The 26,301-nt window shown below is 41.4% G+C and overlaps 2 protein-coding genes across 13 annotated transcripts in view; both read right to left on the bottom strand.

Annotated features, from left to right (window-relative positions):
* The window catches only part of C1QTNF12 (C1q and TNF related 12), an 81,759-nt gene extending 66,162 nt beyond the window's left edge, over positions 1 to 15,597 (bottom strand). For 3 of the 10 annotated variants that reach the window (XM_074848509.1, XM_074848510.1, XM_074848508.1), the window contains exons 1-4: positions 14,881 to 14,962; positions 11,347 to 11,646; positions 9,487 to 10,003; positions 8,727 to 8,982 (exon numbers count right to left, since the gene is read on the bottom strand). In XM_074848509.1, coding sequence (XP_074704610.1) covers positions 8,727 to 8,897 — 171 coding nt within the window. In that variant the 5' untranslated portion in view covers positions 8,898 to 8,982; positions 9,487 to 10,003; positions 11,347 to 11,646; positions 14,881 to 14,962. Of the gene's footprint in view, positions 1 to 8,726; positions 8,987 to 9,296; positions 10,004 to 11,346; positions 11,647 to 11,939; positions 12,198 to 14,880; positions 14,963 to 15,524 lie in introns of those variants that run through there. The other 7 variants (XM_074848504.1, XM_074848506.1, XM_074848501.1 and 4 more) reach the window with 7 other exon arrangements.
* UBE2J2 (ubiquitin conjugating enzyme E2 J2) lies at positions 14,103 to 23,586 on the bottom strand. 3 transcript variants are annotated; one of them, XM_074848512.1, is made up of 8 exons: positions 23,367 to 23,586; positions 22,067 to 22,231; positions 21,432 to 21,562; positions 21,171 to 21,211; positions 20,252 to 20,354; positions 20,004 to 20,142; positions 19,441 to 19,521; positions 16,402 to 17,533 (listed from the first exon to the last, which is right to left on the bottom strand). In XM_074848512.1, exons 3-8 carry the CDS (start codon positions 21,560 to 21,562, stop codon positions 17,249 to 17,251), a joined length of 780 nt encoding a protein of 259 aa, XP_074704613.1. In that variant the 5' UTR covers positions 22,067 to 22,231; positions 23,367 to 23,586; the 3' UTR covers positions 16,402 to 17,248. The 3 variants fall into 3 exon arrangements, with proteins under 3 accessions (XP_074704612.1, XP_074704613.1, XP_074704614.1); XM_074848511.1 differs by lacking the exon at positions 22,067 to 22,231 and having other exon boundaries at positions 14,103 to 17,533; XM_074848513.1 differs by lacking the exons at positions 20,252 to 20,354; positions 21,171 to 21,211; positions 22,067 to 22,231.
* Between the last annotated feature and the right edge of the window lie 2,715 nt (positions 23,587 to 26,301).

Here is a 26,301-nt window from a genome sequence, read left to right as displayed (position 1 = left end):
CCAATCAACTAGCCATATCGGTTGGTTTCATCCTAGGCTAGGAATGAACATTTAACTTTAAAATTTAAAAAGGCACCAGAAATCATTGGTTACCAATACCCTGCCATGCTCTTATCAAGAGCAATTAACTGTTGACTATGGAGGTTCCAATCTGTTGGCACATCAGCCTCCCAAATGTCCATCACAGTGAGGATAAAAGCACACATCCCCCCAAAGTTTCATGAGCCTTGCTTAAGTATGGAGAGTCATTAATGAAAAAGCCAGAGAGGAAAAACTGCAATGAACACTTAAAATCTTTAAAACAAACAAACAAACCACCCTATGCTTATTGTAAACTTTTGGAATTCATTCAAGAAACCTGGTGTTTTTCTCCTGGTGAGACAGAACAGGTACAGATCAGAATTCCAGCAGGAAAGCAACACAAGGCAGTAGTGGGTTGAATGACATTTGACATGATTCCTAGACCATTACAAGTTTAGGTAAATCAATATTGATCTATCACCGTTCAGGAGAAAGTAAACAAGATGGGTGTGGAAAAAGCATAGAAGGAAAGTCAGTCAACAGTGCACTTCTCAGTGCACTGTGTTTGCCCCTGGGTATTAAGCTCCTACTAGTCTGACAGCACTAGACAGTTGTGCCACAGCTCACACACCACAGCTCTACACTCCGTGGCCTTAACAGTAACAGTGACCTTGGAAGGTGCTTCCAGGGCATCCAAGTTAGCAAACACATCTACATTTGCTCGTTACCTGTCTCACTTGGCTCCCTAAAGCACTTGCCACTTCTCAGAGAACCATATTGAGTTTTAATAACATTTCTAGGACCACTTGTAAGCATAGATTCCCTTTTATCAAATAGTCTGCAGAAGCATGTAGAAAACAATTAACCTTAAGAATGCAGGTGGAGCTGAGGTCCTAATAACTGTAATATATGTCACTGTGAGAGCAACAGGAATTGGATAGAGATTGCAAATTTTAGTTAGCAATATCAGGGCAAGTCCATTTTGAGGAGAAAAGACCACAGTCTGGGTGATCTGCTATGAAAAAATCCATGCAGCTTAAATAGTTTCAAAATAAATCTTCGAAGTCTGCTGGAGTTCCAGCTTGAGGTTATAAGGAATGTCGGTGCTTCTAAGCTGATGCAGAGCGTGGAAAGCCCTCTCTCCAGCATGCATCCAGGCACATGGGTGTAATACAAGGCACTTGTCCACAGATTTCTGAGCTGATGCGATCACAACTATTTATTTCAAACAGCTCGGGTCAACAAATGGTTTACAAACCAGCAGAATACGAGCAGCTCCCCAGTAATCAGCTGTGCTGTGCATGGAGCGAGGGTATTTGTTAAACATACATCTCAAACTCTGCGAAGCCAACTCTGTCTCCTCTATTCAGCAAATAATCTTAGGTGATTTACAGCTCAGACACAAACCACAGAACGATCTACTCCTCTTGAATTGCTCCATACAGGCAATCCACTTCACCTCCCCTCCAGATAGATGGCTGCAGAGCAGCTGGCGTCTGTGCACTGAGCCAAAGCAAGGATATCCCCAGACATTTCACATCATTTGTGCATTTTACTATAATTGATCAGAGCCAGAGTTATGGTTATGCACACTCCCCCCAATGCTCAAATTTAGCATGCATCACAAGACAAACTATTTATAACAATCTAGTTCATTATTTCTGTACCAAAATCAGTCTTGAACAGACTTTTTCTGTTTATAACCACATTTACAGTCAGCCGTAAATTGCATGTTTACTCAAGGGGTTCTAGTAGGTTGTTTTGGCTAAATTGTTATTTACCTTTTTTTACTTACTGCACCCAGGACTTACACAGCTTTCCAAAATCCCATTGGAAACTAATGCAAATGGAGCACCATAGGAAGTCGTGGGTATTGTGAGATTAGTCACCTCACTAAAACATCATCTTCCCACAGATTGCTTGACTACAGATTTTTGCAAAGCATAAGAAAGAAGTCAAAGACAGGCCAAGAAGATCCTTTGGTGCAAGACTCCATCTATTGTAACATACAAACATCAAGCCCAGAGGCAACCATTCATAAAGTTTGCAAAAGTCCTTAGAACAGCACACAGGGTGCAGCTTATTTCTACAACCAGCATGAAATATATTTATCAGAGTTTCATGGAGATTTAATGGTTTCTGATGGGAGAAGCTAGTTCTTTCCTACCCCACTTCATCTGAAAACAGGTGGGTGCAGCATCACCACACACGAGGTCACACTTACGAGCATTTCAGTTTACAAAGCTCATCAAGGTAAAGCAGGTAAAAACCTACCCATGCTTTGCCCAAAGGAAGCAGATGTCGTTTTGTCCCAGTGTCTGGGACTGACAGGTCTGTGGTAAAGCTGCAGTGCAGTTCACAAAACAGAAGGAAACAACTTATTAATAGAAGCACCCAACTCAGGCAGGATGGAGTATTCCCTCGGTGCTGTAACAGAAGCCAGCAAAAGAGCAGCTGGGTTGCAGAGAAAAGAGAAGCAAAATCAGTTCATCCTTCAAAAAGGGCTGGCTCGTGGCAGGAACTCAGAAGTGCAGTCTCCAGAACACAGCAAACAAGACTGGAGTCTTCGGAACTGGGATGCAGCATTTGCTGCAGATGTGGAAGAGACTATTCAAATAATCCTGGTTTCCACCAGGCTGCAAGACAGGCATAAACTCCCCTCCACTGCAAAAATGAGGAACCAGGCCAGCCAGAAGCAGAAGCCAGCAATCGGGGACAGACTCTGACCATTAACTGTGAAGACAAACAGATGTCCTCAGCCTTTCTGGAGCTCCAGCTGTGAAGAAACAGGCCAGAGCAGACATCTTGTTAGGGAGAAAAAAAGAAATCCAGATGGCACATCCCAGAAAAATAAATGAAAATCTCCTAAAGTTTAAAAAAATAATAAAAAAATTCCCATACCTCTCCAGTGGCTTGCTTAAATTACAAATCCCTCTACAAGACAGTCATGGCACTCCCCAATTTCTCCAGCACAAGGATGATTGACAGTTAAAATGAATGTTCCATCCTTGTGGTATTATTATTTAATTACTATGGCATGCATGAGCAATCCCAGCAATAAGCATGCAAGCCTCTATTTTTCTTGGCAGCAGCAGCCTCCAGCAGCCAGAGAGATCTTGCAGCCAACTCAGGTATCAGTCAGGACTGAAAACAGCCTTGGAATCCCAGCAAAGGGGACTTGTCCCTCCTGGGGTGCTGTTTGCAGAGCAAAGCTAACCTACAGGAGTCAGGAGGAATCCTCATGTTAACTGCAGGGAAATCAGGCTTCCTCCTTCACACATGAAACAGTACCTCCAAAATCAACAGCAGCCTTGCCAGCAATTTTCAATGAACTTTCAATCAGGTCTTTTAACATTACTTTGGAATCTGAACACAATGGCACCTATCACTTCAGAACGAGTTTATGACACTAATGAGAACTCAGCCCACTCTCTCCCTAACTTCCCTCACAATAAAAGGCAAGTTGAGCTGTAATTGAGACTGCTGTACACAAGCAGAACCTGTGGTTCTTTCTGGCTCTTAACTCCCAGAACAGCACGCACTGCCCAGAGACACACACAGTCTCTGGCCAAGATTCAGCCAGCATGGAAGAAACTACTAGCAGAAATCTACTGTCAAGTAGCAGAGTTTGGATCCTGAGAAATTTCTGAACTGTATCTGAACTTTCCTGAAATTCAAGGATACTGGGATCCACTCTGCATCTCTGCTAAAAACCAAAGTGAAACGAACAAAAGAGTTTCAGAGTCTGGATGAATAAAAGAAAAAATGTCAACGTGACCTGTGAGTAAGTCTGTACACCTAAAAGCATCTCAAAGTGTTCTCAGGCACACCTAAGCATTTCGCAGGGTGGGACAGGATGGAAATAAAGCATGCAAAGGTTACAATTTTGTGAGAGGACAGCATCCTTTCCACCTGCAATTAGCCGGATATGTGCGTCCAAGAATATATACCTAACCATTCCAGTTCACAGTCTTTATGCCTGAAATCACTGTCCTGCAAGTTTTGCACAGTTATCTATGTATTTGTCCACCTGTGATTGAATTATATTTAAGAATTCTTTGCTTAAGCAGTTGCCAGACACAAAATGGACCTAACTAACCATTTCAATAATCTTAATCCGGAAATGTCTATGTTATTACACCTGATTTACAACAGCAAGAGTACTGTCAGCTTCATTATGAAATTAGGAACAAATTATTTATTTCAGTAGTGTATTTTACTTGGAACAGGTTAAAAAGTGACAGACCACTTTTTTTTTTTTTAGCATGAAAAAATCCTATGTCAGCTGCTAATAACTTATGGTTATACACAGTCTTGGTTATTAACGAGATGTAAAACCAAGGTCCTGACCACTTGTGGTTTTTATAGATCTCAAGAATTTTCCCTAGAGCAGAAGTGTTAAGTTTGGTATCTTGGCCAAATACAAAATGGAATTCCTATCTAAATTCCCACTATGTTTTGTGATTAAAAAAATTATACTTCACTCCTCTAAATGGCTATCTCAAAAAGCTTCTCCCTTCCACTTAAACACAAACTGCCTTCAGTGGTCACACCCATAACGAATTTAATGAATCTAATGGAACAGTTCCTGTGAGCAAGAGCTACTTTGGGTGAGAACAGGATGTTTCTTGCTGTGTTAGCTGCACTGCAATGTTAACCAGTGCCACCCTGGATGTACCAGTAGAGTCTGGCTTTAGGGACGCCACAAAAAGGTAAGGAACTGAACAGCACCCATGGAACAGGCATAGCACAATGCACCTAGCACACAAAACCACATCTGATGTAGGACTACGTCATTTAATAATGACCTTTAAACATCTTACAAACAGCTCTGAGAAATGAGACCAAGCACTGAATTACTTGATATGCTGAGTCAGATGTATGAATCCAACATTATTTTACATGGGCCACAAGGAATTGCTAGGAAGCATGTTATTTGTTATAGCTCTTCTTGTTCATAATATGCCTGAGCCAGACTGACAATGATGACAAACACAAAAACATGAGAGATAACATCTTCTACCACAGATAGGTCACAGTCCAGTCTCTCCTATGGCTTTAACACTTCTCAGGCCCAAAAATATTTTTCTCCATTACACATGCAATCACACACTTCAGGCTAAGACTGAAATCTCTTTAAAGAGGAGGAATGCAATCTGTGCAATGTCATCGAACCAGCTGCTGTTTTCCACTGGAAGCAAAAGGCCCCAAAGAAATGATTCAGAGAGATTTAAGTAATAAACCAGGTAGACCTAGCCCTAGATATTTGACAGAGACAGAAGGATCACCAAGGAAATAAAATTTCAAGGACTCCTTGGCTATGTAGTGGGTAACTAAAGTAAAAACATTACATTATTTCTTGCAGAAATTCCATGGAAGGTAAAATCCTCTTGACCTCAAATCATCCCTGAAATTTCACTGGGACACTGAGTCAGTAATTTCCCCCAGGTTAGGATGCTGCCTTTGAGTTGCTTAGCTGAACTAAGTCTAAAAGCAGCTCACAAAACAGCTGAAGTTGGAAGGGACATCCTCAGATTGTCTAGTTCAACACCCCCTGCTCAAAGCAGGTGAACTAGAGCAAGTTCCTCTGGACCACGTGCAGGCTCTCCATGGAGTTTTGACTCTCCCCAAGGATGGAGACTCCACAGCCTCTCTGTCCAGCCTTTTCCAGTGTTTGACCATCCTCACAGTAAAGATTTTTTTTTTTATGTTTAAGTGGATTTTCCTGTATTTCAACTTGTACCCACTGCCTCTTGTCCTTTCACTGGGCACTAAGAGTCAGACTCCATCTTTATTCCCTCTGCTCAGGTATCAAATGGCAACTCCGGATCAGTGTCAACTCTATATAACCACTGGACACTCTACTACTGCTGAACCCCTGCTAGTATAATACTACATCTTGCAAGACAAGATCTGTGCCTGGAAATGGGAAGGCAAGCCTGGCAGGTGGCAGCTGCAGGTACTCAGCCACACACAAAGAGGTCCAGTAGATGAAAATCTCTGCATCCATCAGTCATGTTCTGCTCTTTCTTAGTCCATCTGTGTCAGAGAAGAAAAATCTCATGTGCTTGGCACGCACATGACATTGACAGCAACTCAGCAAAGACTGGAAAAAACTTTTTTTAAAAAAAAAACCACTACCCAACACACTTCTATTTCCTTGGAAATACCAAGTTTATCAGGAGATTTGAGACTTTTGCCTCCCTGTTTTAGGTAGAAGTTTCACCACATGACTCATGCACTGTGAATGTTAAAGTGGAGCTTTCTCCACTTCTATTTGAAAAGAATTCCCAAGAGAAATTTGTCCCAAATTTTTTTGCTTAATTAGAAGGAAAACATATCTACCTTTTCAACAGTATGAATAAAAATCACTGCTCTCAAGTAATACTTCATTCCCTGCTCCTTCTGCTTTGATAAGCCGACCAGCTGGCCACAGAATCTTCCAAGGTAAACAGAGCCTTAATTTTTACTGCACAAGGCCACAAAAATTCCATCCTTCCTGTTACGTGCTGTAGAGAAATGAAACAGGACACTGCTGTTGTTTCACTTCCCTGTGCAGGGCATCTTTTCATGAAACAAAACTGCTCACAAAAGTACCCTCAAGGCTCTGAGAGATCAGTCTTCCAGAGACCTGATTTCAACCTTCCTTTAGCTCGATAGGTTTGGTGAGGATAACTTCCCTATTATGTTACTTCTTCCCTTAGTGAATACAAATTGTGATGCTTTGCTGTAAATGGCAACTGTCATTTACCCCAGAAATGGTGCCAATTCTTAAGCACTGCATTTACAGTATGTGTAAAAAAATCCCTTAGCTTGGGCAGCTGCTATATAAATATAAAATACAGTAGAGTCACCCATGACATTTAGAAACAATACTTAACTAGAGTCTGGACTTCAATCTCAAACAGATTCCAAGGAGAGAAGTTCACACTGCAAAATTTGGGAGTGGATATCAAGCAGAGCTCATAAGCATTTACATCAAAGATTTGGTTTTGTCCTATCCTTATTAAACAGAACCTGCCTTCACTGAACTCGCCAGCTCTTAGTGCAGCCAAACCTTTGCCATGGATATTTTAAAGCAAAGTATTTCAACACAGAAACTGCAGCTTCCAAACAATGTCTGATTTAATGAATGCCCACTAGCCTCCAAATGAGGACTGTGTTTCTTCTAGCAGTAACGTATGTATGACTATATCAGAATTAACCTGGACCAGTTTCTGCTTGCTTTTGCAATCAGAATATATTCTGCTTGCGGTCCAATACATTTCACATCAAGGCAAATTAATTCCAGAATAGACCAAAATTTAGTTGCACCAGATATGTATCTGGCCCCTTTTGTAAAAGCAGAATGAAACAGTTCTAGAGAGAGTGGAACAAAGTGATGGATTATAAGCACCTCAAGAATTTAGCATGTATACAACCTGTCCTGACAAGAGCCCTGCAATACACAACAAAATATTAGCTGAAGAAACACTGCTTACAGTCCCCTAATGATAACTTTAAGTACAGCAGCCAGCTTTTTTTATATAGAGGACTGTTTCCCAGACTTGCCCAACCTTAACCAATTACTCTCACAATACCATTGAATAGGATATTTAGAATGTCAGCCCAATTGTTCTAACTTGCCCCCTCTGCCATGCCCCAATTTTTGACAGGTTTGTTCCTCTATTGCTATAGTGACTGCCATCCCTAATGCTTGTGATCAAAGTCACGTTTTAGAGGTCACCTCCATTTGAAACAAGGAACATTTTTGTGTGAGCAGGGGAGGGAGAGAGAGAGAGAGAGAGAGAGAGAGAGAGAAGGGGCAGTGTGATAGGAGAGACTCCCTTCTTTCTCAATGTTGTACTCCCCCTTCCATTTCACCCTACTCCTAAACCTAGGACCTGCCTTTAATTCCCTAACCCCCTCTCCTACTCCCAAGCATTCTATGCAAATGTTCATCTTAAAGGATTCTGGGGGCTCTGATCAATTGTCTGGAAATTTTTTTTGCAGCTTTCAGCCTGCCGTGTTTCTCCCAGACATGTAACTGGAAGGATCCGACCCTGCAAAACTCACTCACTAAGCCTAGCAAGCTACAGCCGTTGAGGTATCATACACACAGTCTTACACTTGCCACTTACACACAATTAGCACCACCCCAAATCCTTTCCTACAAAAGCTGCAATCACCTTAAACAGATCATCTGACCACAGCAAAAATTTCTCATCTGTAATTTTCAATCACCACAGCCTCTCTGGTGGAAGGTGCAGTGCAGAAAGCTCAGGCATGCTCAGATGCTTATACTGTGGTGTTTGCCTAAGAAAGTTTTTAAATAACATTTCAGAGAGCAAAGGGTTTGCCTGCAAGAAATACATTAATAGTCCTGTATCATTACTGTACTGTGATAGCCCACTTGCCTTTTTTTAATCGGTTGTTTCTGAACAGGATAGTGTTCATACACTACAAGTCCAAAATGTCTTTACACTTAAATCAGCTGCTATGGGACTGGAATTTCAGTCATGCATATTCTAAAATAAATTATAAATAGTAGTATTCCAGTGTTTGCTTCAGTAAGCTAGAAAATCAACCATGCAAAGGCAAAACATTTCTCTTTAAAAATCAAATAGAATTTGTCAAGACTACCTCAATCACTGGAAAAAGGAACCGGCATCACCTTACTGCCAGATATAAGTTCTACCAAGCACTGACAACACATAAACACCTACCTTGGGATGCCCGTGCAGTTCTTCACTGTTTGAGAGGGTAGCATTGAAAGGCTCTGTATACTGATTAGGTTCTTTCTTCATCTTTCTCTCTCTCTTTGCTGCCGTAACTCTGAAGAGGCAAAACTGCTGACAAAGTAAAGTTGCCACAAATACCCAGGTGCACCCCTTCATTTTGAAAAGGGAGGGGCCAAGTCAGGAAGGGCACTCTCCAAGCACAAAAACCTTCACCACGAATAATAGGAATAGACACAGACTTCTCTCTAAAAAAATAAAAAATAAAAACGTTAGAACTATTAAAGATGATCCTCTGGGCTATGCAATGTCAGATGAGCAGCATGCATGGATGCGCTGGTTGCTGGAGAGATCTCTGTTCAAGCAGGACACATGGAAATGGTAGAGATAAACTTGTTTGAAAATCTGGATTCACTCGAAGAAAGAGGTAAGTTCATTCAGCCTCTTGAAGCTTACATAAATACAAGAGGCCCTGGAAAGTCCTGCCACCCACCTTGAAGTGTCTCTTCCCCCCCCCCCCCCCAATAAGTCTTCAGACTCGTTTAAAATGCACTCAACTATGAAACCTAGAGAAGTCAAATTGCTCAGGGCAACAGTTGATCAGGCCAGGGCTGACAACACAAACTCATTAGGGGGGTTATTTGGTTGTTCCTCTTCAACAGGAGATTTCACTTTCTGTCATTTGAGGCATTGTGTTCAGTTCAAAGCAGGCTTGAATACGTTCCATCCATTCTCTCTTGAATGATACTTCCCTTTCCTCAGTGACAAGTCCTCATCCTTTCCTTTCAAGATGCTGGAGAACTGTAATCCAAGGTTGCTACAGCCACTGCTCTTCTGAAGAGGCTGGAAGCATCACAGCTCACCCAAGTGCTCAGCCTTCTAAGAAGAAAATAAATTTCTCATATTATAGAAGTTAAAACAGGGAGAAAGAAAGAATCTGAGGATGTACCTAGGTCCATTAGGAACAGATAGTTTTCCCAAATCTAGTTTCTCTCTCACTTTAGCTGAGTTTATCTTCACTTTTCTTTAATGAAATGATGAGCAGGAGGTCCTGATGTCACAAGCAGCTGTCAGGATGTAGAATCTCATGTCTTTTTCATCCTCATCTCCCCTCACACTAGGCAAGATTTCAGGTACCTCTGAGCGGAGATCACGTCTGATTTTTGTCGCTGCTCCTTTCCCCTGCTGCACACTGGCAAAACCCTCCTCAGCTTTTGCTTTACCTCAGCAAATAAGTACTTCTTTCCTGAATGAGTTTCCATCAACTTCAAGAAAGGGGAAAAAAAAAAAAGAAAAAAAGGAGGAGGGATCACATTCTAATGAGCTGTCAAGCCTATTCTCTTCACATTCCTATTAGACTCACTGATAAGTGGAGCTGGCCCGTGTGCCAGGCAGATTTAAATCAATGCCCATTCCCTGCTCCCTCCCCTCAGCCCTATTCTGTACCTCCCCTTCATTATCTCAGAGAAATCACCATTTTTCTGGGAAGTTTGTAAAACTGTACACGAGTGTGTGGTAGAGCTAAAAATATGTGGCTTGGAATATGCACTCAGCATCACACCACACACTGCTACATCAGTGCTCCTGCTTTACACTCCAGTTAGCTGTGTTCCATACAACATTTTCCCTTAGCTCTCATCAGAGGCTGGCTCAGTGGGGGCTGATTTCTTTACAGGAGGGTGGGCTGTTTATTAAAAATAACAGAAAACCAAAGGTTATACATCTCCTAAAAGCATTTCATAAGGGAGATCTTGAAGTACTTGGACAGTCTGCAATTTTTTTGTCTAGAACAAATATTCCCATTCTTTGTACAAATACAGAGGGCGATGCAAAAATTTCTCTGAGATTGTACCATGAGAAAGCCCAAGAATGATAAAAGGTTGACAATCACATAATTTGAAGTCCCTTATGCAGTCAGCAAGTAACAGATTTGCTTTAACAACCCCTTTACCATGCCTTCTGTAATCTAAGTAATAATACCAGCACAGTTCTTCCCTGGACTTTAAAGGTGGCCAGGGTGGGTCAGGAGCAACAGCTCTATTAGCTATGGCTCAGGGAAACTGAGGCATGAACAATCTGAGCACAAAATCAAGAAGCAGAATACAGATTTGCTTTTTTACAGCATCTTTTGAGAGAAATGGAGTTTGGGAAAGGGAAGAGAGTGAGAGTAAGAAGGGAAGTTACACAGAAGCTAAATAGTTAACAGCATATCACCCCTCCCCCAACTAGCTCACATTCCATCAAAACTACGTGGCAGACTTTATTTGTTAATAATATTTAACTTTCTTTGGCGCCTTCTCATACTTAAGCCTCTTTTTTCAGGTTAGTTGTAGACAAGCCATGAATTTGTAAAAGTGCACTTGATGACACATTAATAGGACAATCTGTCATATTGCAGCTAAACAGCTTGACAGATCCACACACCACGGCAAGAAATGACATTCAAGGCTGGAATGGGGCAATCACTTTTTTTGGACTGCTGGGGCAGGCTGCATCTGTCTGCCTGCAACATCCCCTCTCCCATCCCAAGAGCCAAATCCCAAGAGTATATCCTCAGATTTGGGGGAAATGAATCCTAACTACGTTTGCAAGCACAAAGCAAAGTTACCTGATGGTCCAGTAGGACAAACTGACTGTAGCTAACTCCTGACTGTGTACTTCTCTCTACATTGGGCTGAAACAAGTGTCAGCACAGTTGTTACCTCTCCTCCAACCTTCAATTCAGCATTTTTATTATCTGTAGAAAATTGTACACCTTGCTGCTGCTGTTCTCACATCCCAGTTGCAACAGTTCCAAAGCATCCGAGTCTTGCCAATGCATGAACAATATTCAACTCCCATTTGCAAAAAAATAGGAACAGGCTGACATTGCACTTCATAGCACAGCAAACCAGGGATCTGAAAATGACTGGAAAGACAAATAATTTCTTCTCTGAGCTCAGCAGCATTGCAGCAATAATGGGAATAGTTAAGAATGTAACAATATCAATTCTGCACGAGTAAAGTTTTGAAGTAGGGAAGATATTATAAGCCACATTTACATTTCAAAACTATGTGTGAGAAGCCAGATACAGTGTTTGCAAACACTGTAAGAAGTGTGCATAAAGCTAGAGAGGAAAACTGAATAGTCAGGTAAGACTTGTGATTTGATCTTTCAATCTCTACTTACACAATTCACCTTTTACTCAAGACAGAACTTACCTAACTATGCTAAGAACAGTATCCAAAGGGCAAAAGGTCAAAAGCTAGGGTTTTCCCAGAGTTGCCCTTTGTAGATACATCCAGTAACTCCTAAGCCTTGGTGCAGAGGTGGTGATTTTCTAAGCCAATACAGTAGAAGGCACGTTACCATTCACTGCCACCCTGCTTCATGGCAGGTAAAGGGCTGGAGTGCTCCTATGACAGATCCCTTAGGTTTAAAAACGAAGTTTCCCAGTGCTAATCCGATATAAACTCAACCTGTTGATCGGGTTAATATACAAAAGCTGTTAGAACAAACCTAAACACACCAGCAGACAAAAAAAAAGCAGCTTTGGGAAGCCAGACCAAGAGTTTACGGCCACTTCAGTCGCCTTCTGCGAAGTCCCCCCGCGGAGCTGCCCACACCCCCGTTTCGGGGACCCCCCCCGTTTGGCTGTTTCCCAGCCCCTGGCCAGCGGCGGCTCCCGCCCCACGCGGGATCGCTGCGCCATCTCGTGGCAAACCCACGGAAACACCCGGACGCGGGGCAACACGCGACAACGCCGGCTGCGACTCGTAAAGGTTCGTCTTGCAGCGGGCTCTTCATGGTGACCGAGGTGTGAAATAGCCTTGCTGCGGTAAAGCTTTTACCACTGATAAAGAGTTCTTAGTAAAGCCTAATAAACCACCCTCATTCGTTGCCCAGAAAAGTCTTTTCAAGAACATGAGATGCGAATGCTTTGGATTGATTTTCAAGAGCCTCCCTTGGCTCTTGAAAAAGCAATTTTTCCACTGAAAACATAGGTTTTATGCTTTAAGATTTGGCCTTTGCTGGGCAGCGAAAAAAGCATCATCTTGTAACACTGTTTGTCTTCCTGAAAGCAGGTTGCAATATAAGCCATTCACAGCAACAAGTTATTAGCAGAAATTATTCAGGGACATCAAAAAAAAAAACCCCACCTTTTGAAGCACAGGGCTTAAGGTAATAATTCTAATTACAAATTACAAGATGGCTCTGAAGAAAAGACAGCTTGTCACTTGATGACTGCTTACACATTTAAAGCAAGTTGGAGAATCCATCAGATAGACAAGAAACATCTCATTTCGTCCTTCTGGATATGGGAGAGTTTCCTATTTTAATACTTGGCTAGATACACATTATCAGTCTCAAATCCAAGTACCTGTGCAAATGCAAGAGCAGTTGGTTGGTTTTTGTCCCCCCTACAGAATTTGTCTAAGGTAGGGGCAGCACAACATCCCCACAGCAAGAATCCTGTATGACTACGTGGATCTGGAATCCGGCAACATGACTATCCTCATCTGACTAGTTCCCTACTAACACAAGCACTAAAAAAACCTGACGCAGGGCAACGGACAAAATGAAAAGCACCAAGTCTAAACAATGGAGTTCAAAGAACTCCAGGCACAAGAACTGTTCTGAATACGAAACAAAGGCAGAAATACCAGCATTGTTAAGGAAAATGTATCATTTCATAAAACCAGTTAGGACACAACTCAGCCCTGGCAGATGTCAGTCAAGCAAGAAAACCTCACTTCCATTAAGTTATAAAGAAATTGCTATTACAAACAACTATGGTTTGGATCCACACACATAGCTGGCTTGCCAGTCCAAAATCAAATTCTAAGTCAAAAGTGAAAACAGCCTCTGAGTAACATTTACTGCTTTACACAGAACTGAAGCCATCTAGGTATGCAGGTAACTGATGCTGTCTAGATCTGTCCAGATCTTAAGGGAATAGCAGCAGAACAAAGTCAAACTGTACTCAAACAGCAACTGCTGAGTTAGCAGCAAGGTTCCAATCTACCTTTTTCTTCAGAGACATCATCACTGTTGGCAAAAAGAGTGAAACAGCATCTTAAAGTGGCTCCTCCATGTCTCAGAGTAGGTACTGAAAACAGATACTGCGCTGCAATGAGTTGTGACATTTATGGCATTATAGAACACGTACCTCTCTGTAGAGGAACTGCATTATCAAACAAAAGATCTAAAAGAAGTTACTACCTGGAGGTCTTTTACCACAGATGTAAGGGATACCAAACTAACTTGAGGAAAAAACAAAATCCGGAGGTGGGAGAGATGCAGTTTTGGTTTTCTAGTCCATATGTATCCAGTGAGATTTCTTCCCACTTAATCCTTTCCCAAGAACAGTCCCACAGAAAGTATAAATTTTATCATGAATGTTTATTATGAACAAACAACTTTACAATGCAGTCATTTCTACTCCTCAGTACATGCTTGAAGTAAGGTAACTTCTGTGACCATGAAATCTTAGGGGGAGAAAAGTTATGACTACACACAAATCCAGGATTTTAAAAATCAAGAGATCTTTAAAGGCAACCACTGAGATGTCTTCTAATTCAAGCTGCAAAAACTCCCTACCACCTGTGTATAACAATCTTACAGAAATCCATGAAATTGCAGCATGAAAGTGAAGGGCCAGACATTTGTTTCAGTATCATATACTGAGGGACAGCTTTCAGTGTTATTACATTAAGTAACACACTGCTTCAGGGCACGATAGTATTTTTGCATGGCAAAGAATGGTTTACTCCATCTAATGACTTTGGTAACAAAAAGATCAGATACTGCATACTATTATAAGTTATTTTTAAAAAAAAAAAAAAAAAACACAAAACAGTAAAACCTACACAAAAGAGAATAAATCTTCCGTTACCAAAGGCAAGGAGCAAGGAGATGTATCAAAATCTTGTAAGCCATAGGTGCAAGGGTTCAGTCAGCTATTGCTCCTAGCTTTCAACAAATGGCACCTGAAATGACTGTCAAGTCTTTCTCTGAATCCAGGGTACTGAAGAGAAACCGCAATTGGAAGCTTCGTTTCTTAAATACAACCAATCCTCAGAAAAAATGCAGCATGTCCAGGGTTTAACCAAAGTTTTTTTTGTTTCCAATTGTGGCACTTACTAAAAACAAGAGACCCACCTTCAAATGCTTGGGTGTAGTTTAAGGCCAACTTCTTGTCACATGATAAAAATGCCTTTTATTCAACATCTCCAGATTTTACTAGTTTATCTTGGTAAGGTACATTTCACAAAAGATGCAAACACACCATGCCCAAGGTCTCCTTGCCTTTGTCTTCATTTATGTGACTAAAAAGACTTCCATAAGAAGATAAACACAGATAACCAATTATAAGCTTCTGTCTGTAGGCGACGTCAATGGTAATAAAAGGCATTGCGAGAACACAAACATGTTTGAATACTAAGATCTATGAGGCAGAACAGCCTCAGCTACAGGTCCATATGCTTTGAGGAAAAAAATATCGGTCTGACAAGCCATTCTGAAAATCCTATCACTGCAGGAAAGGCATGACACCCTCCCTTCCTTTCCAGCACACGCTCAGACCGACAGAATGTAATTGCTTCTCGATAGATACAACCGGTGCTTCTCTTTTTACAAGAGCTGATTAAGCACATACAAGAGGTAAATTAAAAAATAGTTATAAATAAGATTTGGTAAAACCACAAAATTAAAAAAAAAAATCAAATATTTATAAATACATTTTAAAGTCCAGCCTTTTCCAAATTCTATCACCACACACCCCATCTTCTCCTTCCCTTCCTTACCTCAGTAAGAACTGCTTTAAGATTTCTTTAGTATACAGCTGTTCTGCTAGTTTTGATAATTCCTACCTATTGCAGAGAATTGGTCACATTTATTGATGCTTTAAGCTGCATGGCTCATGGGTTAACAATACATTTTTCCTTAGAATTCAAGATATCAAGGGAAGCAGAGACACAGAACAAGTCTGAAAGGGAAAATAAAACAGTTTCAAAAACATTCTTAGAGACATGAGGTAATATTTATTTGGGCTCTTCACAATAAGACTATGCAGTGAGATGCAGAGCTTTTTACCCTGCTATCACCTTCGACAGTTTGTGGTACCATTAACAGTGAGCGCGTTCTTCCCCAGATGACTAGGCATCACTGTCAATTATGAAAGGCACAGTAAGTTTGCCTCTGATGAAACAAAGCATTTCGATAAAATTAAGCAGGGGAGGAAAACCAAGCAAACCGAGTTAAAAAAGTAATTTCCGACAGACTTTTGAACTAACCTAGGAGCTTTAGTGTTTATCCACAGTCCTGTAATCCCATGAACAAACATTGGTATTTCAGTCATCAATCTTCTTAAGGGGAACAGTGATAAACTTATACCTAAAAGCAAAAAGCTTCCAGAACCTCAGATGAATTAGAAGGGTTTGGGTTTGGCTTTTGGTGGTGGTTTTTTTAAGAGTTTATGCAAATCTTCAAGTAAGCAAGCAGAACTAATTTTAAGGGTTTTACTTCAGCTAGTGACACTTCAGATTTATTCAGTTGAGTGAAGAAGCTGGTTTGTTTTTCAGACTCATTTGTCTTTTTATCTTCACAAGGGCTAGGGTTACTTCATTTACCAAAGCCCAAGTAATCCAGAGAAGATTTTCTGAATACACAATCAAGTCTCCATTGGTGTGTGCAGTTTTATTTTTTTTTCCAACAGTGGCACCTTGTGATCAAAATTAAGTATTACAGCTTTCAAATATAACATCTCCCACAATGGAAATCTGTAAGTGAACAAATCCAAAACAATACTGGATATGGGTACCCCACTAAAGGCTGATTCAAATGTTTTTTCTTGCTAATCATTCCTAAGGGCCAACAACTGCACTTCTTGTAGCCCAAATAAAACCTTCAATGACATTGTGACAATTTAGACAACACATTTAACACACATGGTGTTATTTTCCCACTCATCTAATCACTACTGACTAGATATGCAATGATGTTCATTCTAGCTTAAAAAAGAAACCAGCAATCTTCTGCAGCATCAATGTTCACATTAACCAAACCCTTGCCAAGTCCACATGAAATCTCTACTTGAATCATTTCAACACCTGTACAGACTCTTCCCTAATGAAAATAAAATATGATATACATGAATTGTGAAACTTTAAAAATTGTTCAATGAAGTAAAAAGCCTTATTTGCTTAAGATTTTCAAATTTCAAATAACACATGGAGAACTGCTGTAAAAATCAAAGCACTAGAAATGTTAGTGTCTCATCACTAATGCTTTGACTTGTGAGCCACTACTAGAGAGTAGCAAGGACAAGAGGATCTGCGAGCAGAACTTCTTTTAGTTTTCTGACTAATCAAAACTACTCCATTTCTCAAACATAACCCATGAGCCAACCAATGTTTTACCTGCAACTTGGTAAAACAAATATTTATCCCAGTGTCAGAGTCAGATGCCCAAAGAGTCCCACTCATTCTGCAACTACCACTAATTTGGTCTTGGATTTCTTTTATTATCCTCATTCTTGCGCTATGCTTCTCAGTACATACTTGACTGTGTAGGCAAAGGCTGCAAAACCAACTATAACAAACAAGTTCGCCAAAGCTCCGCCTAAAAGTCCATGGTTACGATTGGCCTGTTGGAGACCTGGATGATTGGCTGGTGCCAAGGGTACATGCCCATTAAGAAGGGGGATTCCATTCTGACCGTAGTGTGCTTCCCCATCAGGGACAACATCTGGTAAAGGGAGGGATGGAGGTCTGTTGCTGAGCTCTTCTTGTGCTTTCTGTTTTTGTTTAATCTCCTGGAGGAAGAAAAAAAGGAAACTGAATAGCTGCAAGTGAATAGTGGTGAAGCTACTGGGCGTTTTGAAAACATTTCAGAACCCAAGTTCTTACACAACTTTAGGAAACGGATATGGTATACTTCATTATATTGTAGATCTTTTAAACTAAATTAACTGCATTACAGACATTTGTACAGTCTCCCCAACTTCTTCCAAAGTGACCTACTTCAGTAGTTGACACTAACAATCATATGGTCAGGTGTTTTTAAGTTCACATGTACATTTTCTGAGAAGCTTTTTTTCAGAAATGAGAAATTCTTGCGTGTCCAGCTTGTTTTGAACACAAGACATTAAAAGAATGAAAGCAATCACAGAATCTTCAAAGGATTAGGACTCTTAAGTATTACATGTTAAAGATCTGCCTGTGCTTGGAACGCAACAGCAGTTATCTATTATTGTCTTCAGAGTTTCCCCAATGATTTAGGTACTGGCAAAACAGTACTGCAGAAAGTATTTCCAATTCTCTGGCATTCTTGTAACTGATAAGAAAAGGCAATTAAAACCTTCAGTTCAGATTTATATCTGCATGGGGAAGAAAGGAAATGGAAATAAAACTTTTCTTTTTCCAGAAGGCTGTCCCAGAACGAAACAAAGAGGGAGAATGGTTTTAAAACTGGAGTTTTGTGAATACCTTTAAGAATAATCATAGATGGATCAAACCTGAAGTTCCATAAGCACTCACCACTCTGCCTAGAAAGGCCATTTCTGTCTGTGGACAATGTTTACTTCACTAGCTGGGCTCACATGTTTATGACCTCAGGTTATCTCTAACAAAAACACAGATCTCAGGCTTAAGAAAACAGCTGGAAAAAGGCCCTTCTCTATCTTTTCCCTACTCTTCTACAGTACATAGTCTTTGTGCAATAATTGAGACTTGCAATTTGGTGAAATCTGTACAACCCAAAACAGTTTGCCTGACAAAATTAATTTTATGCCTAGAATTCCAAATTACAATGAGCATCAGCACTGTAATATTCTAACTCCAGGGTCATAAAAAAGAACCTGTAAGAAAAAACTATTCCCTTCATATGGTATGCAGGAAATTACCTCTCAAAGTCTCAACAGCAGGCTGAAAGAACTGAATTCCTTCACTAAGAAGTTAAAGGGAAGGAACCGTCTAGAGACAGGAATGAAGAAAGGAGCATCCTTCATTCGTAACAGGTGAGACCTTTCAGAACCAAGTATCATCAGTGGAACTGGCGAGAGAATCTAGAGGTTTGAATGAAGTGAGATTTTTTTTTTTCTTTCTTAAACCTACACCATCTACATAACTGTTGTCTGGCTGAAGACACCTTCCACAAAGCAAATTTCTCCATCTTTCAGCTGCTACCTATACATGACAACATAAACTGTGTATCCACACCCCTCCAGGGTTAGCATTGTGCAAGGAAGATACATGCCCTAAGAAGATATCACCCATTCTCAGAAGTTAAGCAGGAAGAATATAACAGTCTCTGATCTTAAAGCAGAATTAAGAAAAAAAAAATAATCTAGGATATCGATGGACCAAGTCCAGATATACAAAGATTAGTCCTACCCAAACTCAAGACAGTATACAATCCTAAAATATTGGGACCACAACCACATCTGCTGCATGTGCAACTCGGTCAAGGCTTTGATACCAATCCTGAACACACACATTTGATTCTCTATACAACAGATCTTTGTGCAGCAGAAAAACAATTCCATTTCAAGATTCAAGTTTTTAATTCTTACACATAGCAAAAGCACCTTTTAAAAGGCTTCCAAGACTGACAAAAGTAGCTACTGTCTGGGAGAAGTCCTAAACAATTAGTTTACAGATCCACACAGAGAAGTTGAAGAACTACAGAAAACCAAATTATAGCACAGATGAATTCCCTTACCTCTACCACTTCAGGGAAGAGCTCGCAGAAGACTTTATCTTTTAAATTAAATGCTAAGCTTTGTGCAGCAAGCTGTCTTTTCTGTGGAGGAAACAAAAATTATCAGCAGTTGTATATAAACGAAGTTAATATACTTTAACATCTGACTATTTCCCAAAAGAATGGTGCAAACCACTAGACAACTAGTTTCTAATATTTAAAACTTCATACTTGTGAACATTATTCACTACAACAGACATCTGTGGAGAAAAGTTATGTTCTCAGTTCTTCATCTTATGGGATTAGAGTTCTGTACTAGTGTGTCTGCTTGGTAGACACTTCAAGAGGAAGGGAGGAGAAACTCCTAACCATACTGTTTACTAAAAGGGATTTTAGGTTTTCTAAGAAATCCTCTCCCCATCTCCACACTACCCAAAACTGACTCGATTCATCTGCCCATCATCTGTAGTAGGCAATTTCCAAGATATCACAATGCCAGCTGCTGCTGCTGTTGTTTTAACTTTGAGGGGATGTTCAACATTCCCTAAGCTGACAAAAGGTGCATCACAGAGTCTGGAGCTTACTGTGAACTCTGACGTCTCTATGCTGCCCAGTGTGGGGCCCTTCTCCACCATAAAACTAAGAAGGCCCGTCAAGATCGTCGAGACTGACCAAGCTGGATTCCATGTGTCCGGGTGGAAATCAGTGATCGAAAGACACAACCTCCAAAAGGATAAGACAGTGTGTTTTATTTTTGCCATTAAAATTATTACACAGTATACATATTGCTAAAATGGTGTTAATTGCTTAAGTGTTAGAAGAAAATCCTTACCTTGTATTACACTTAAACCTTCCATTAGGTGTAATCATATAAATACTAGGAGGTTTAAAAGGAAATTCTCTGGGGAATATTAGTTTCCCATGATAATAGCCACCTGCATTACATAAAGAGATGAATTACTTATTTTGCATGAAGATGAAGTCCTAAACTGCTACTCAAAATGGGCCACATAAAACCCTTTACTTGTCTCCTTCTCCCCCTCACACTAAAGAGATCAAGCTCACCATCTTGTGCCTCTAAAACACAGGAATCATAATCCACACCTGCGGTAGATTTAGAGGCAATTCTCTCACATGTGTATTTTAAATTGTACTTTCTGTGGTCAAGTCCATAATACACTTAAGGAAAACCAGCCAAAGTGTATTTAATACAATACAAATGGGTTAGTTTTCCAGAAACACAGGTAACTGCTAACATAATCCTATGAAGAATCCGATTTCAAAACGCATTTTGTGAGGGCTCCAGAAGACATTGTGAAATACATGACTACAACAAATTAACAAGGCTTTTATGAATTCCTGTGGAGAAAGGGAGGAACGTAAAGACAATATATGTCTCAGTTCACTGACAACATTTATGTGATAATAAAATGGGATTTTTTAAAATTATCTTTGAGTGAGTTATCTGCTCCAAGACCTTTAGCAATTACTTAATTGGAAGTTATCTATCTTCAGTTTAACCTACATGTGGTTTTGTTAGAATCCTTGATAACAGAAAAACTACTAATAGGCATGGTACCACTATCAACAAGCTAGCAGACAAGTCACAGACAGCTTTGAAACTGCACTAACAGTTTTTAGAGCTATTTACAGTAGTTACATTTTGCCCATTCAAAGAGGCATGTAATTACTCAGGCATGCAAATCATAACATAAAGTACATGCACGCTTTTGCTACATGCTAACTTTTACCTTCATAGGGAGTCATTTCAGGTCCCCGTACAACATAGTGCCTAAGACAAAGAAGGAAATTGAAACAGTATGAAAGCCACCACACAATCAGCCACTAATTCCTCCAGAAAAATGAAGATCAATATCACTTCAGCAAAATTTTCATACTCCACCCCCCAAAACCAAGATTCCCATACAATCTGTAGGAGTGAGGGAGTCAGACTTGATGACCTGGAAAATCTTGTTCTCTCAAGTGAGTGAACAGTCCATTCTAATTCTTACCATTCAAGGATATTGGATGGGAGGGGCTCTGCACAGATATAAGGCACTGGATCTTTCTTAATTCGAAGGTAGTCTTGTTTAAGTCTCTGTGTTGCTGTTGTTGGTGCTCTCTTATTACTGTTGTTGCTCATCTAGTTTTTAAAAAATATATACAAATACAATTTCAATACAAGCTTAATAGATGCAGAGCTACTATGCTTCACTGAACACAAGCTTCAGATTTTTGCAAAAATCTACTTTACAGAGCATTTTTTTAAAATATAAATTACTGTAACTTTTAAGCAGCAAGAACCATGCAAAATCTTAACTAATACACTCCCAAGTGACTCTGTATATTGCCAAAATGGGAAAACACTCCTTCCAGAACACTGCTGTTTAAATGCCACAGTGAACAGCTATCATGAAAATATGCTGCGCTACAGAACCCACATGAACTCTTAATTACCAGTCCTGTGTTCAGGCTGAACACACATCATTGTGACCCTGTTTTAAAGGGCTTAGTCTTTCTGTATAATTCATTTCCCTATTCAGCTTTAATATCTATTATGTAAATTTGCCCATGATTTAAATTCGTTTGGTGTTTCTACACATCTAGTTATTTGACATAAATAACAAACAAAAAACCCCACAATAACCTTATTACTGATTTTGATGTGAAGGGTTTTAAATTAAATCTGCTGCCTGCTTAAGAGTCAGTTGAATTTACAGAAGGGAACTTCTGAGCCAGATTATTCTCTTCCAGAGGAACAAAGACCTCATCCAAAATGAGACAAGTCAGTGTGAAGAAAGAAAATTCCATGCTGCTTACAAGACAAAGAAATCATTAGCACTTACAATGCACCTACAGAACACATACCAATTAACAAATGCTATTTAACTCACTTTCCCCTGAGATATTTAGCAAGTTACTTAGCTTTATACATGGAAATTTAAGCAAGAACAAAAAGGAAAGATTGTACAAACAGCTTGTGAAAAGAAATAAAACAATGCTTACAATATGACAGCAGCATTTGACACAAAAAGTATGTTAAATGCCTACAATGCTTTCTATTCCTTTACTTCAAACAGATGGCCAAGTACAATTTTATTAAAGAAATATTATTTAAACCATGAGCAACGATTGTATGTGGTCAAATATTCAAACCCTACTCAAAATATATGCATCTAACCTAGCTTTTCTCAGAACTACTGTAAATCATTGTTTGACACAAACGGTATTTTTTCTTGAAGAAAGTCATACCTCTTGAAATCATAAAATTAAGATTTTTCCTCTAAAGAAGTCAGTTTTAACTTTAAAATAGAGATTAAATCGTATCTTTTTAATTTAACCCAATTATTCTAATAGCGCCCCTCACTATGGACTGCAAAAATACACTGAAATATTTTACAGCACTAAGTATAGTTACCGGGATTTTAACACCCCTCAAAGCCTTATCTGAATGACCGTTTGTATTTTAACGCAGAAAATAAACGGCCACATTTGCAGAAGCTACGACCGCAAACCCATTTTCCCATCTCGACAATACAATTTACCAGAAGCAAGCAAGAAAGCAACTCGCCAGTGTTCAGACAGCCCAGCATCAGCAGCATCGTGCGCCCAAGCCCTGCTCCCAGCCGGGCAGGGTGGATCAGGGAACTAACGAAGGGCACCACAGGTCCCCGGCCCCCCACAGCTGCCCCGTGGGACGAGAGCCAGCGCCTCTTTCTGCGGGTGTGACCCAGCTGGCCGCTCCGTGCCTGAGGAGACGGGCAGCGAGTGCAGGAACTCAAGAAGAAGCAAGAGAACAACCGAGGAGCTCACAGCCCACAGTGAGCCGGCTGCCCGGCCCAGGCCCCGCCAGGTTGGGGAAGGGGGGACAGGGGGAGGGAGACAGCCAGTCCAGCCCTCCCTGAGCTCCCTCAGGGGCTCGCCCCGCCGGCCCAGGCCCCACTCACCTCTCCCTGCTAGAGCAGGCCCCTCCACCGCCGGGACGCCCCACCTGCCTGCAGCCGGAGGCCGAGCGAGGGAGGGAAGGAGCGGGGATGGAAGGAGAAAAGGAGAAAGGTAGGAAGCGCCACAAGAGAAGGCGAGCAGAGCAGGGCCGCGACCCCCACGCCTCCCCGCTGCGGCGCGACCGCGGCTCGCAGCCAAGATGGCGGCCCGGCGAGGCGGGGCCAGCGCGGCGCTGGCGGCTCCTTCCGGGAAGGAGCCGCCCCGCTTCCGGGGCGCGGGGGCGTTCCCCCGCCGCGCACCCCACTTCCGCTTCCGGTCCCCAAGATGGCGGCGCGGGGCAGCCGCGGAGCTCTCGGGTCCTGGTGGCCTAAAGCCGCCGTGTTTCCTGTGCCGCTTGGTGTACTTGGACATCGCCGTTCAATTATTACGGCTTTACATCAGATTATATTTGGGAAAGATCTGGGAATGACCTGATTTTTTTTCTTTCCTGAAAAAGAATTGATTGTATGTGGTTTTTTGCAATCACTCTCCTGACCGTTTTCTTCAGATTCCCAGTGCTCATAAAATGGATAAATCCAAACTAATTTTTAGTCATTCAGTACACAGGCAGTATCTTTTTGTTCCAGGATTCCACTAGTAGGCCCATAAAAATACAGCAAATCGGTTTGTATCATTCGTCCATTTGTTGCTTCAGTAATGTGTGAGTAAAGCAAATTACTCCGTTATACTTAGGAAGCCAAATGTGACAGGAAGATGTAGTGACTATGCACTCTTCATTTAAAATCAGGTAGCCAGACCATCTTAAGAGAAAACGCTGCAAAACCTGCTCCGTTGAAGTGAACTCAGAGTTCTCGGTCTTAGATCCTCAGCTGCTGCCCAGCAGATCTGCACGGCCCTTGCCCTTAAGGGATTTTTTTCCCCAGGCTTGGGGAGGAGTGGCTGGAGAGCTGCCAGTCAGAGAGGGACCTGGGGGGGTTGATTGCCAGCCGGCTGAACATGAGCCAGCAGTGTGCCCAGGTGGCCAAGAAAGCCAATGGCATCCTGGCTTGTATCAGAAATGGCGTGGCCAGCAGGGACAGGGAAGGGATCTCACTCCCTGTACTCGGCACTGGTGAGGCCACCCCTCGATGAGTGGGTTCAGTTTTGGGCCCCTCACTCCAAAAAGGCCATTGAATGACTCAGCTGGTGCAGGGTCTGGAGCACAGGTCTGATGGGGAGCGGCTGAGGGAACTGGGGGGGTTTAGTCTGGAGAAGAGGAGGCTGAGGGGAGACCTCATGGCCCTCTCCAACTCCCTGAAAGGAGGGTGCAGAGAGGGGGGATGAGTCTCTTGACCCAAGGAACAAGCACCAGGACGAGAGGGAATGGCCTCAAGCTGCACCAGGGAAGGTTTAGACTGGACATTAGGAAGTATTTCTTTACAGAACAGGTTGTTGGGCGTTGGAATGGGCTGCCCAGGGAGGTGGTGGAGTCCCCATCCCTGGAGGTGTACAAGAGACGGGTTGACCCAGCGCTGAGGAATCTGGTGTAGTTGGGATCTGTCAGTGCTAGGTTAACGGTTGGACTAGATGATCTTCAAGGTCCTTTCCAACCTAGATGATTCTGTGATTCTGTGGTTGTGTGAGATGCCCAGGCTTGAAAGATTAAACATTTTAACAACATGGGCGTTGTGGAGTGTTTTGTAAAACACAAAATTCCACCTGGCCTTAACATCATAAAACACGTTGAATAAGTTAACGCTACAATCATATTTACATGCCACTTTGTGCAAGGCAGGGTTTAGCAGACATCAGTCACGATGGTCCTTTTCTAAGGGTTTCAACCCAGCCTTTATTGTCAGGGTTATGCTGATCTCTGGTGATTGGAGGCCAGCTCGATGCTGAGTTTCAGCTATATTGAATCTGAATACTTGTATTTCCTATTGTATTTGCTCACATGCAAAAATCACCAGCCAATCAAAAATTCCTCTTCAAAAGCCTAAGAAATAAATTGGGGTTAACGTTTAATGTTTTGGCGTTTCGGATGTCACCCATATACTGAATTGTATCCCAGTCGAGAGGCATTTTCTGCTCACTCCCTTCCAATGCTTTTCTTTCAGGGCTTATGAAATTTGCAACTCAGATAATGTTTGTGAACGGGAATTCACGCAGTTTGGTTATCCAAGATTTAATTTTAAAAAACGTAAGAGATTGGCTCCTGATTTATACATCTGTGGTTAGTGCTCTAGGCATAGAGCATAGCCACTGTATTCTATTCATTAACTATTAGCATAGGTACTAGTTTAAGGGAAAGTTTACCTCTGTCGCTGGGCTAATAATCTTCCTTCATTGTCTCAGGTGAAACGAGAAGGCAGAAGAGAAAATGATTGAGTTGCCCAAAGAGTTTGCAACAGACTCATAGATGGGACTGCATGCCTGCAATAAAGGCCAGAATTTTTCTTACTGTTCCAAAAGATGCAGGCATCTTCCACCCTGTAGTGGCCACGATTCTCCTCTATGCTTGAGCACTTCTGCATCGGTACCCAACAGAGGGCAGTGGTAGACCACATACTTTTTAAGCTCTTAGTTCTGTCTGTTGCCAGAGTGCCATAAGCTGTTGATCCAGATTTGCACTCCCTGTCATGGGTCTGTGGAGGATAATCAACAGCAAGAAGGGAAGAAAAAAATAATGGCTGTGATGTCAGTACCTATGGGCAAAAGTCAAATTTGAAACACCTTTAAATTTCACTTTGTTTCTACAGACTGGGGATTGCAAAATATTGTGTGTTCATAGAACATCTCACTCGAGCATGTCTGGTTTTAGTGGGAGTATGTAGTTTGCATTATGTCCTAAGCACTGAGGCAGGGTTGTTGATGCAGAGGCTGCTGTATTAGACCTCGGAGAGAGCTACAGTTGTGCAGCAAACTGAAATGATGTTTGGACTTACAGAACTGAGAGAT

Source organism: Strix aluco, chromosome 22 (assembly GCF_031877795.1).
Source record: "Strix aluco isolate bStrAlu1 chromosome 22, bStrAlu1.hap1, whole genome shotgun sequence".
In the NCBI taxonomy this organism is placed as follows: domain Eukaryota; kingdom Metazoa; phylum Chordata; class Aves; order Strigiformes; family Strigidae; genus Strix; species Strix aluco.
This window is presented reverse-complemented; position numbering and strand designations above follow the sequence as displayed.

What these genes read in the sequence shown, in the direction of transcription:
- UBE2J2 (XM_074848511.1), bottom strand. Translation starts at nt 21,562, where the DNA reads ATGAGCAACAACAGTAATAAGAGAGCACCAACAACAGCAACACAGAGA. An exon ending in TGAAATGACTCCCTATGAAG is followed by an intron (nt 20,355 to 21,170) that starts GTAAAAGTTAGC and finishes TATGTAATGCAG; the next exon opens with GTGGCTATTATCATGGGAAA. An exon ending in AGGTTTAAGTGTAATACAAG is followed by an intron (nt 20,143 to 20,251) that starts GTAAGGATTTTC and finishes ATCCTTTTGGAG; the next exon opens with GTTGTGTCTTTCGATCACTG.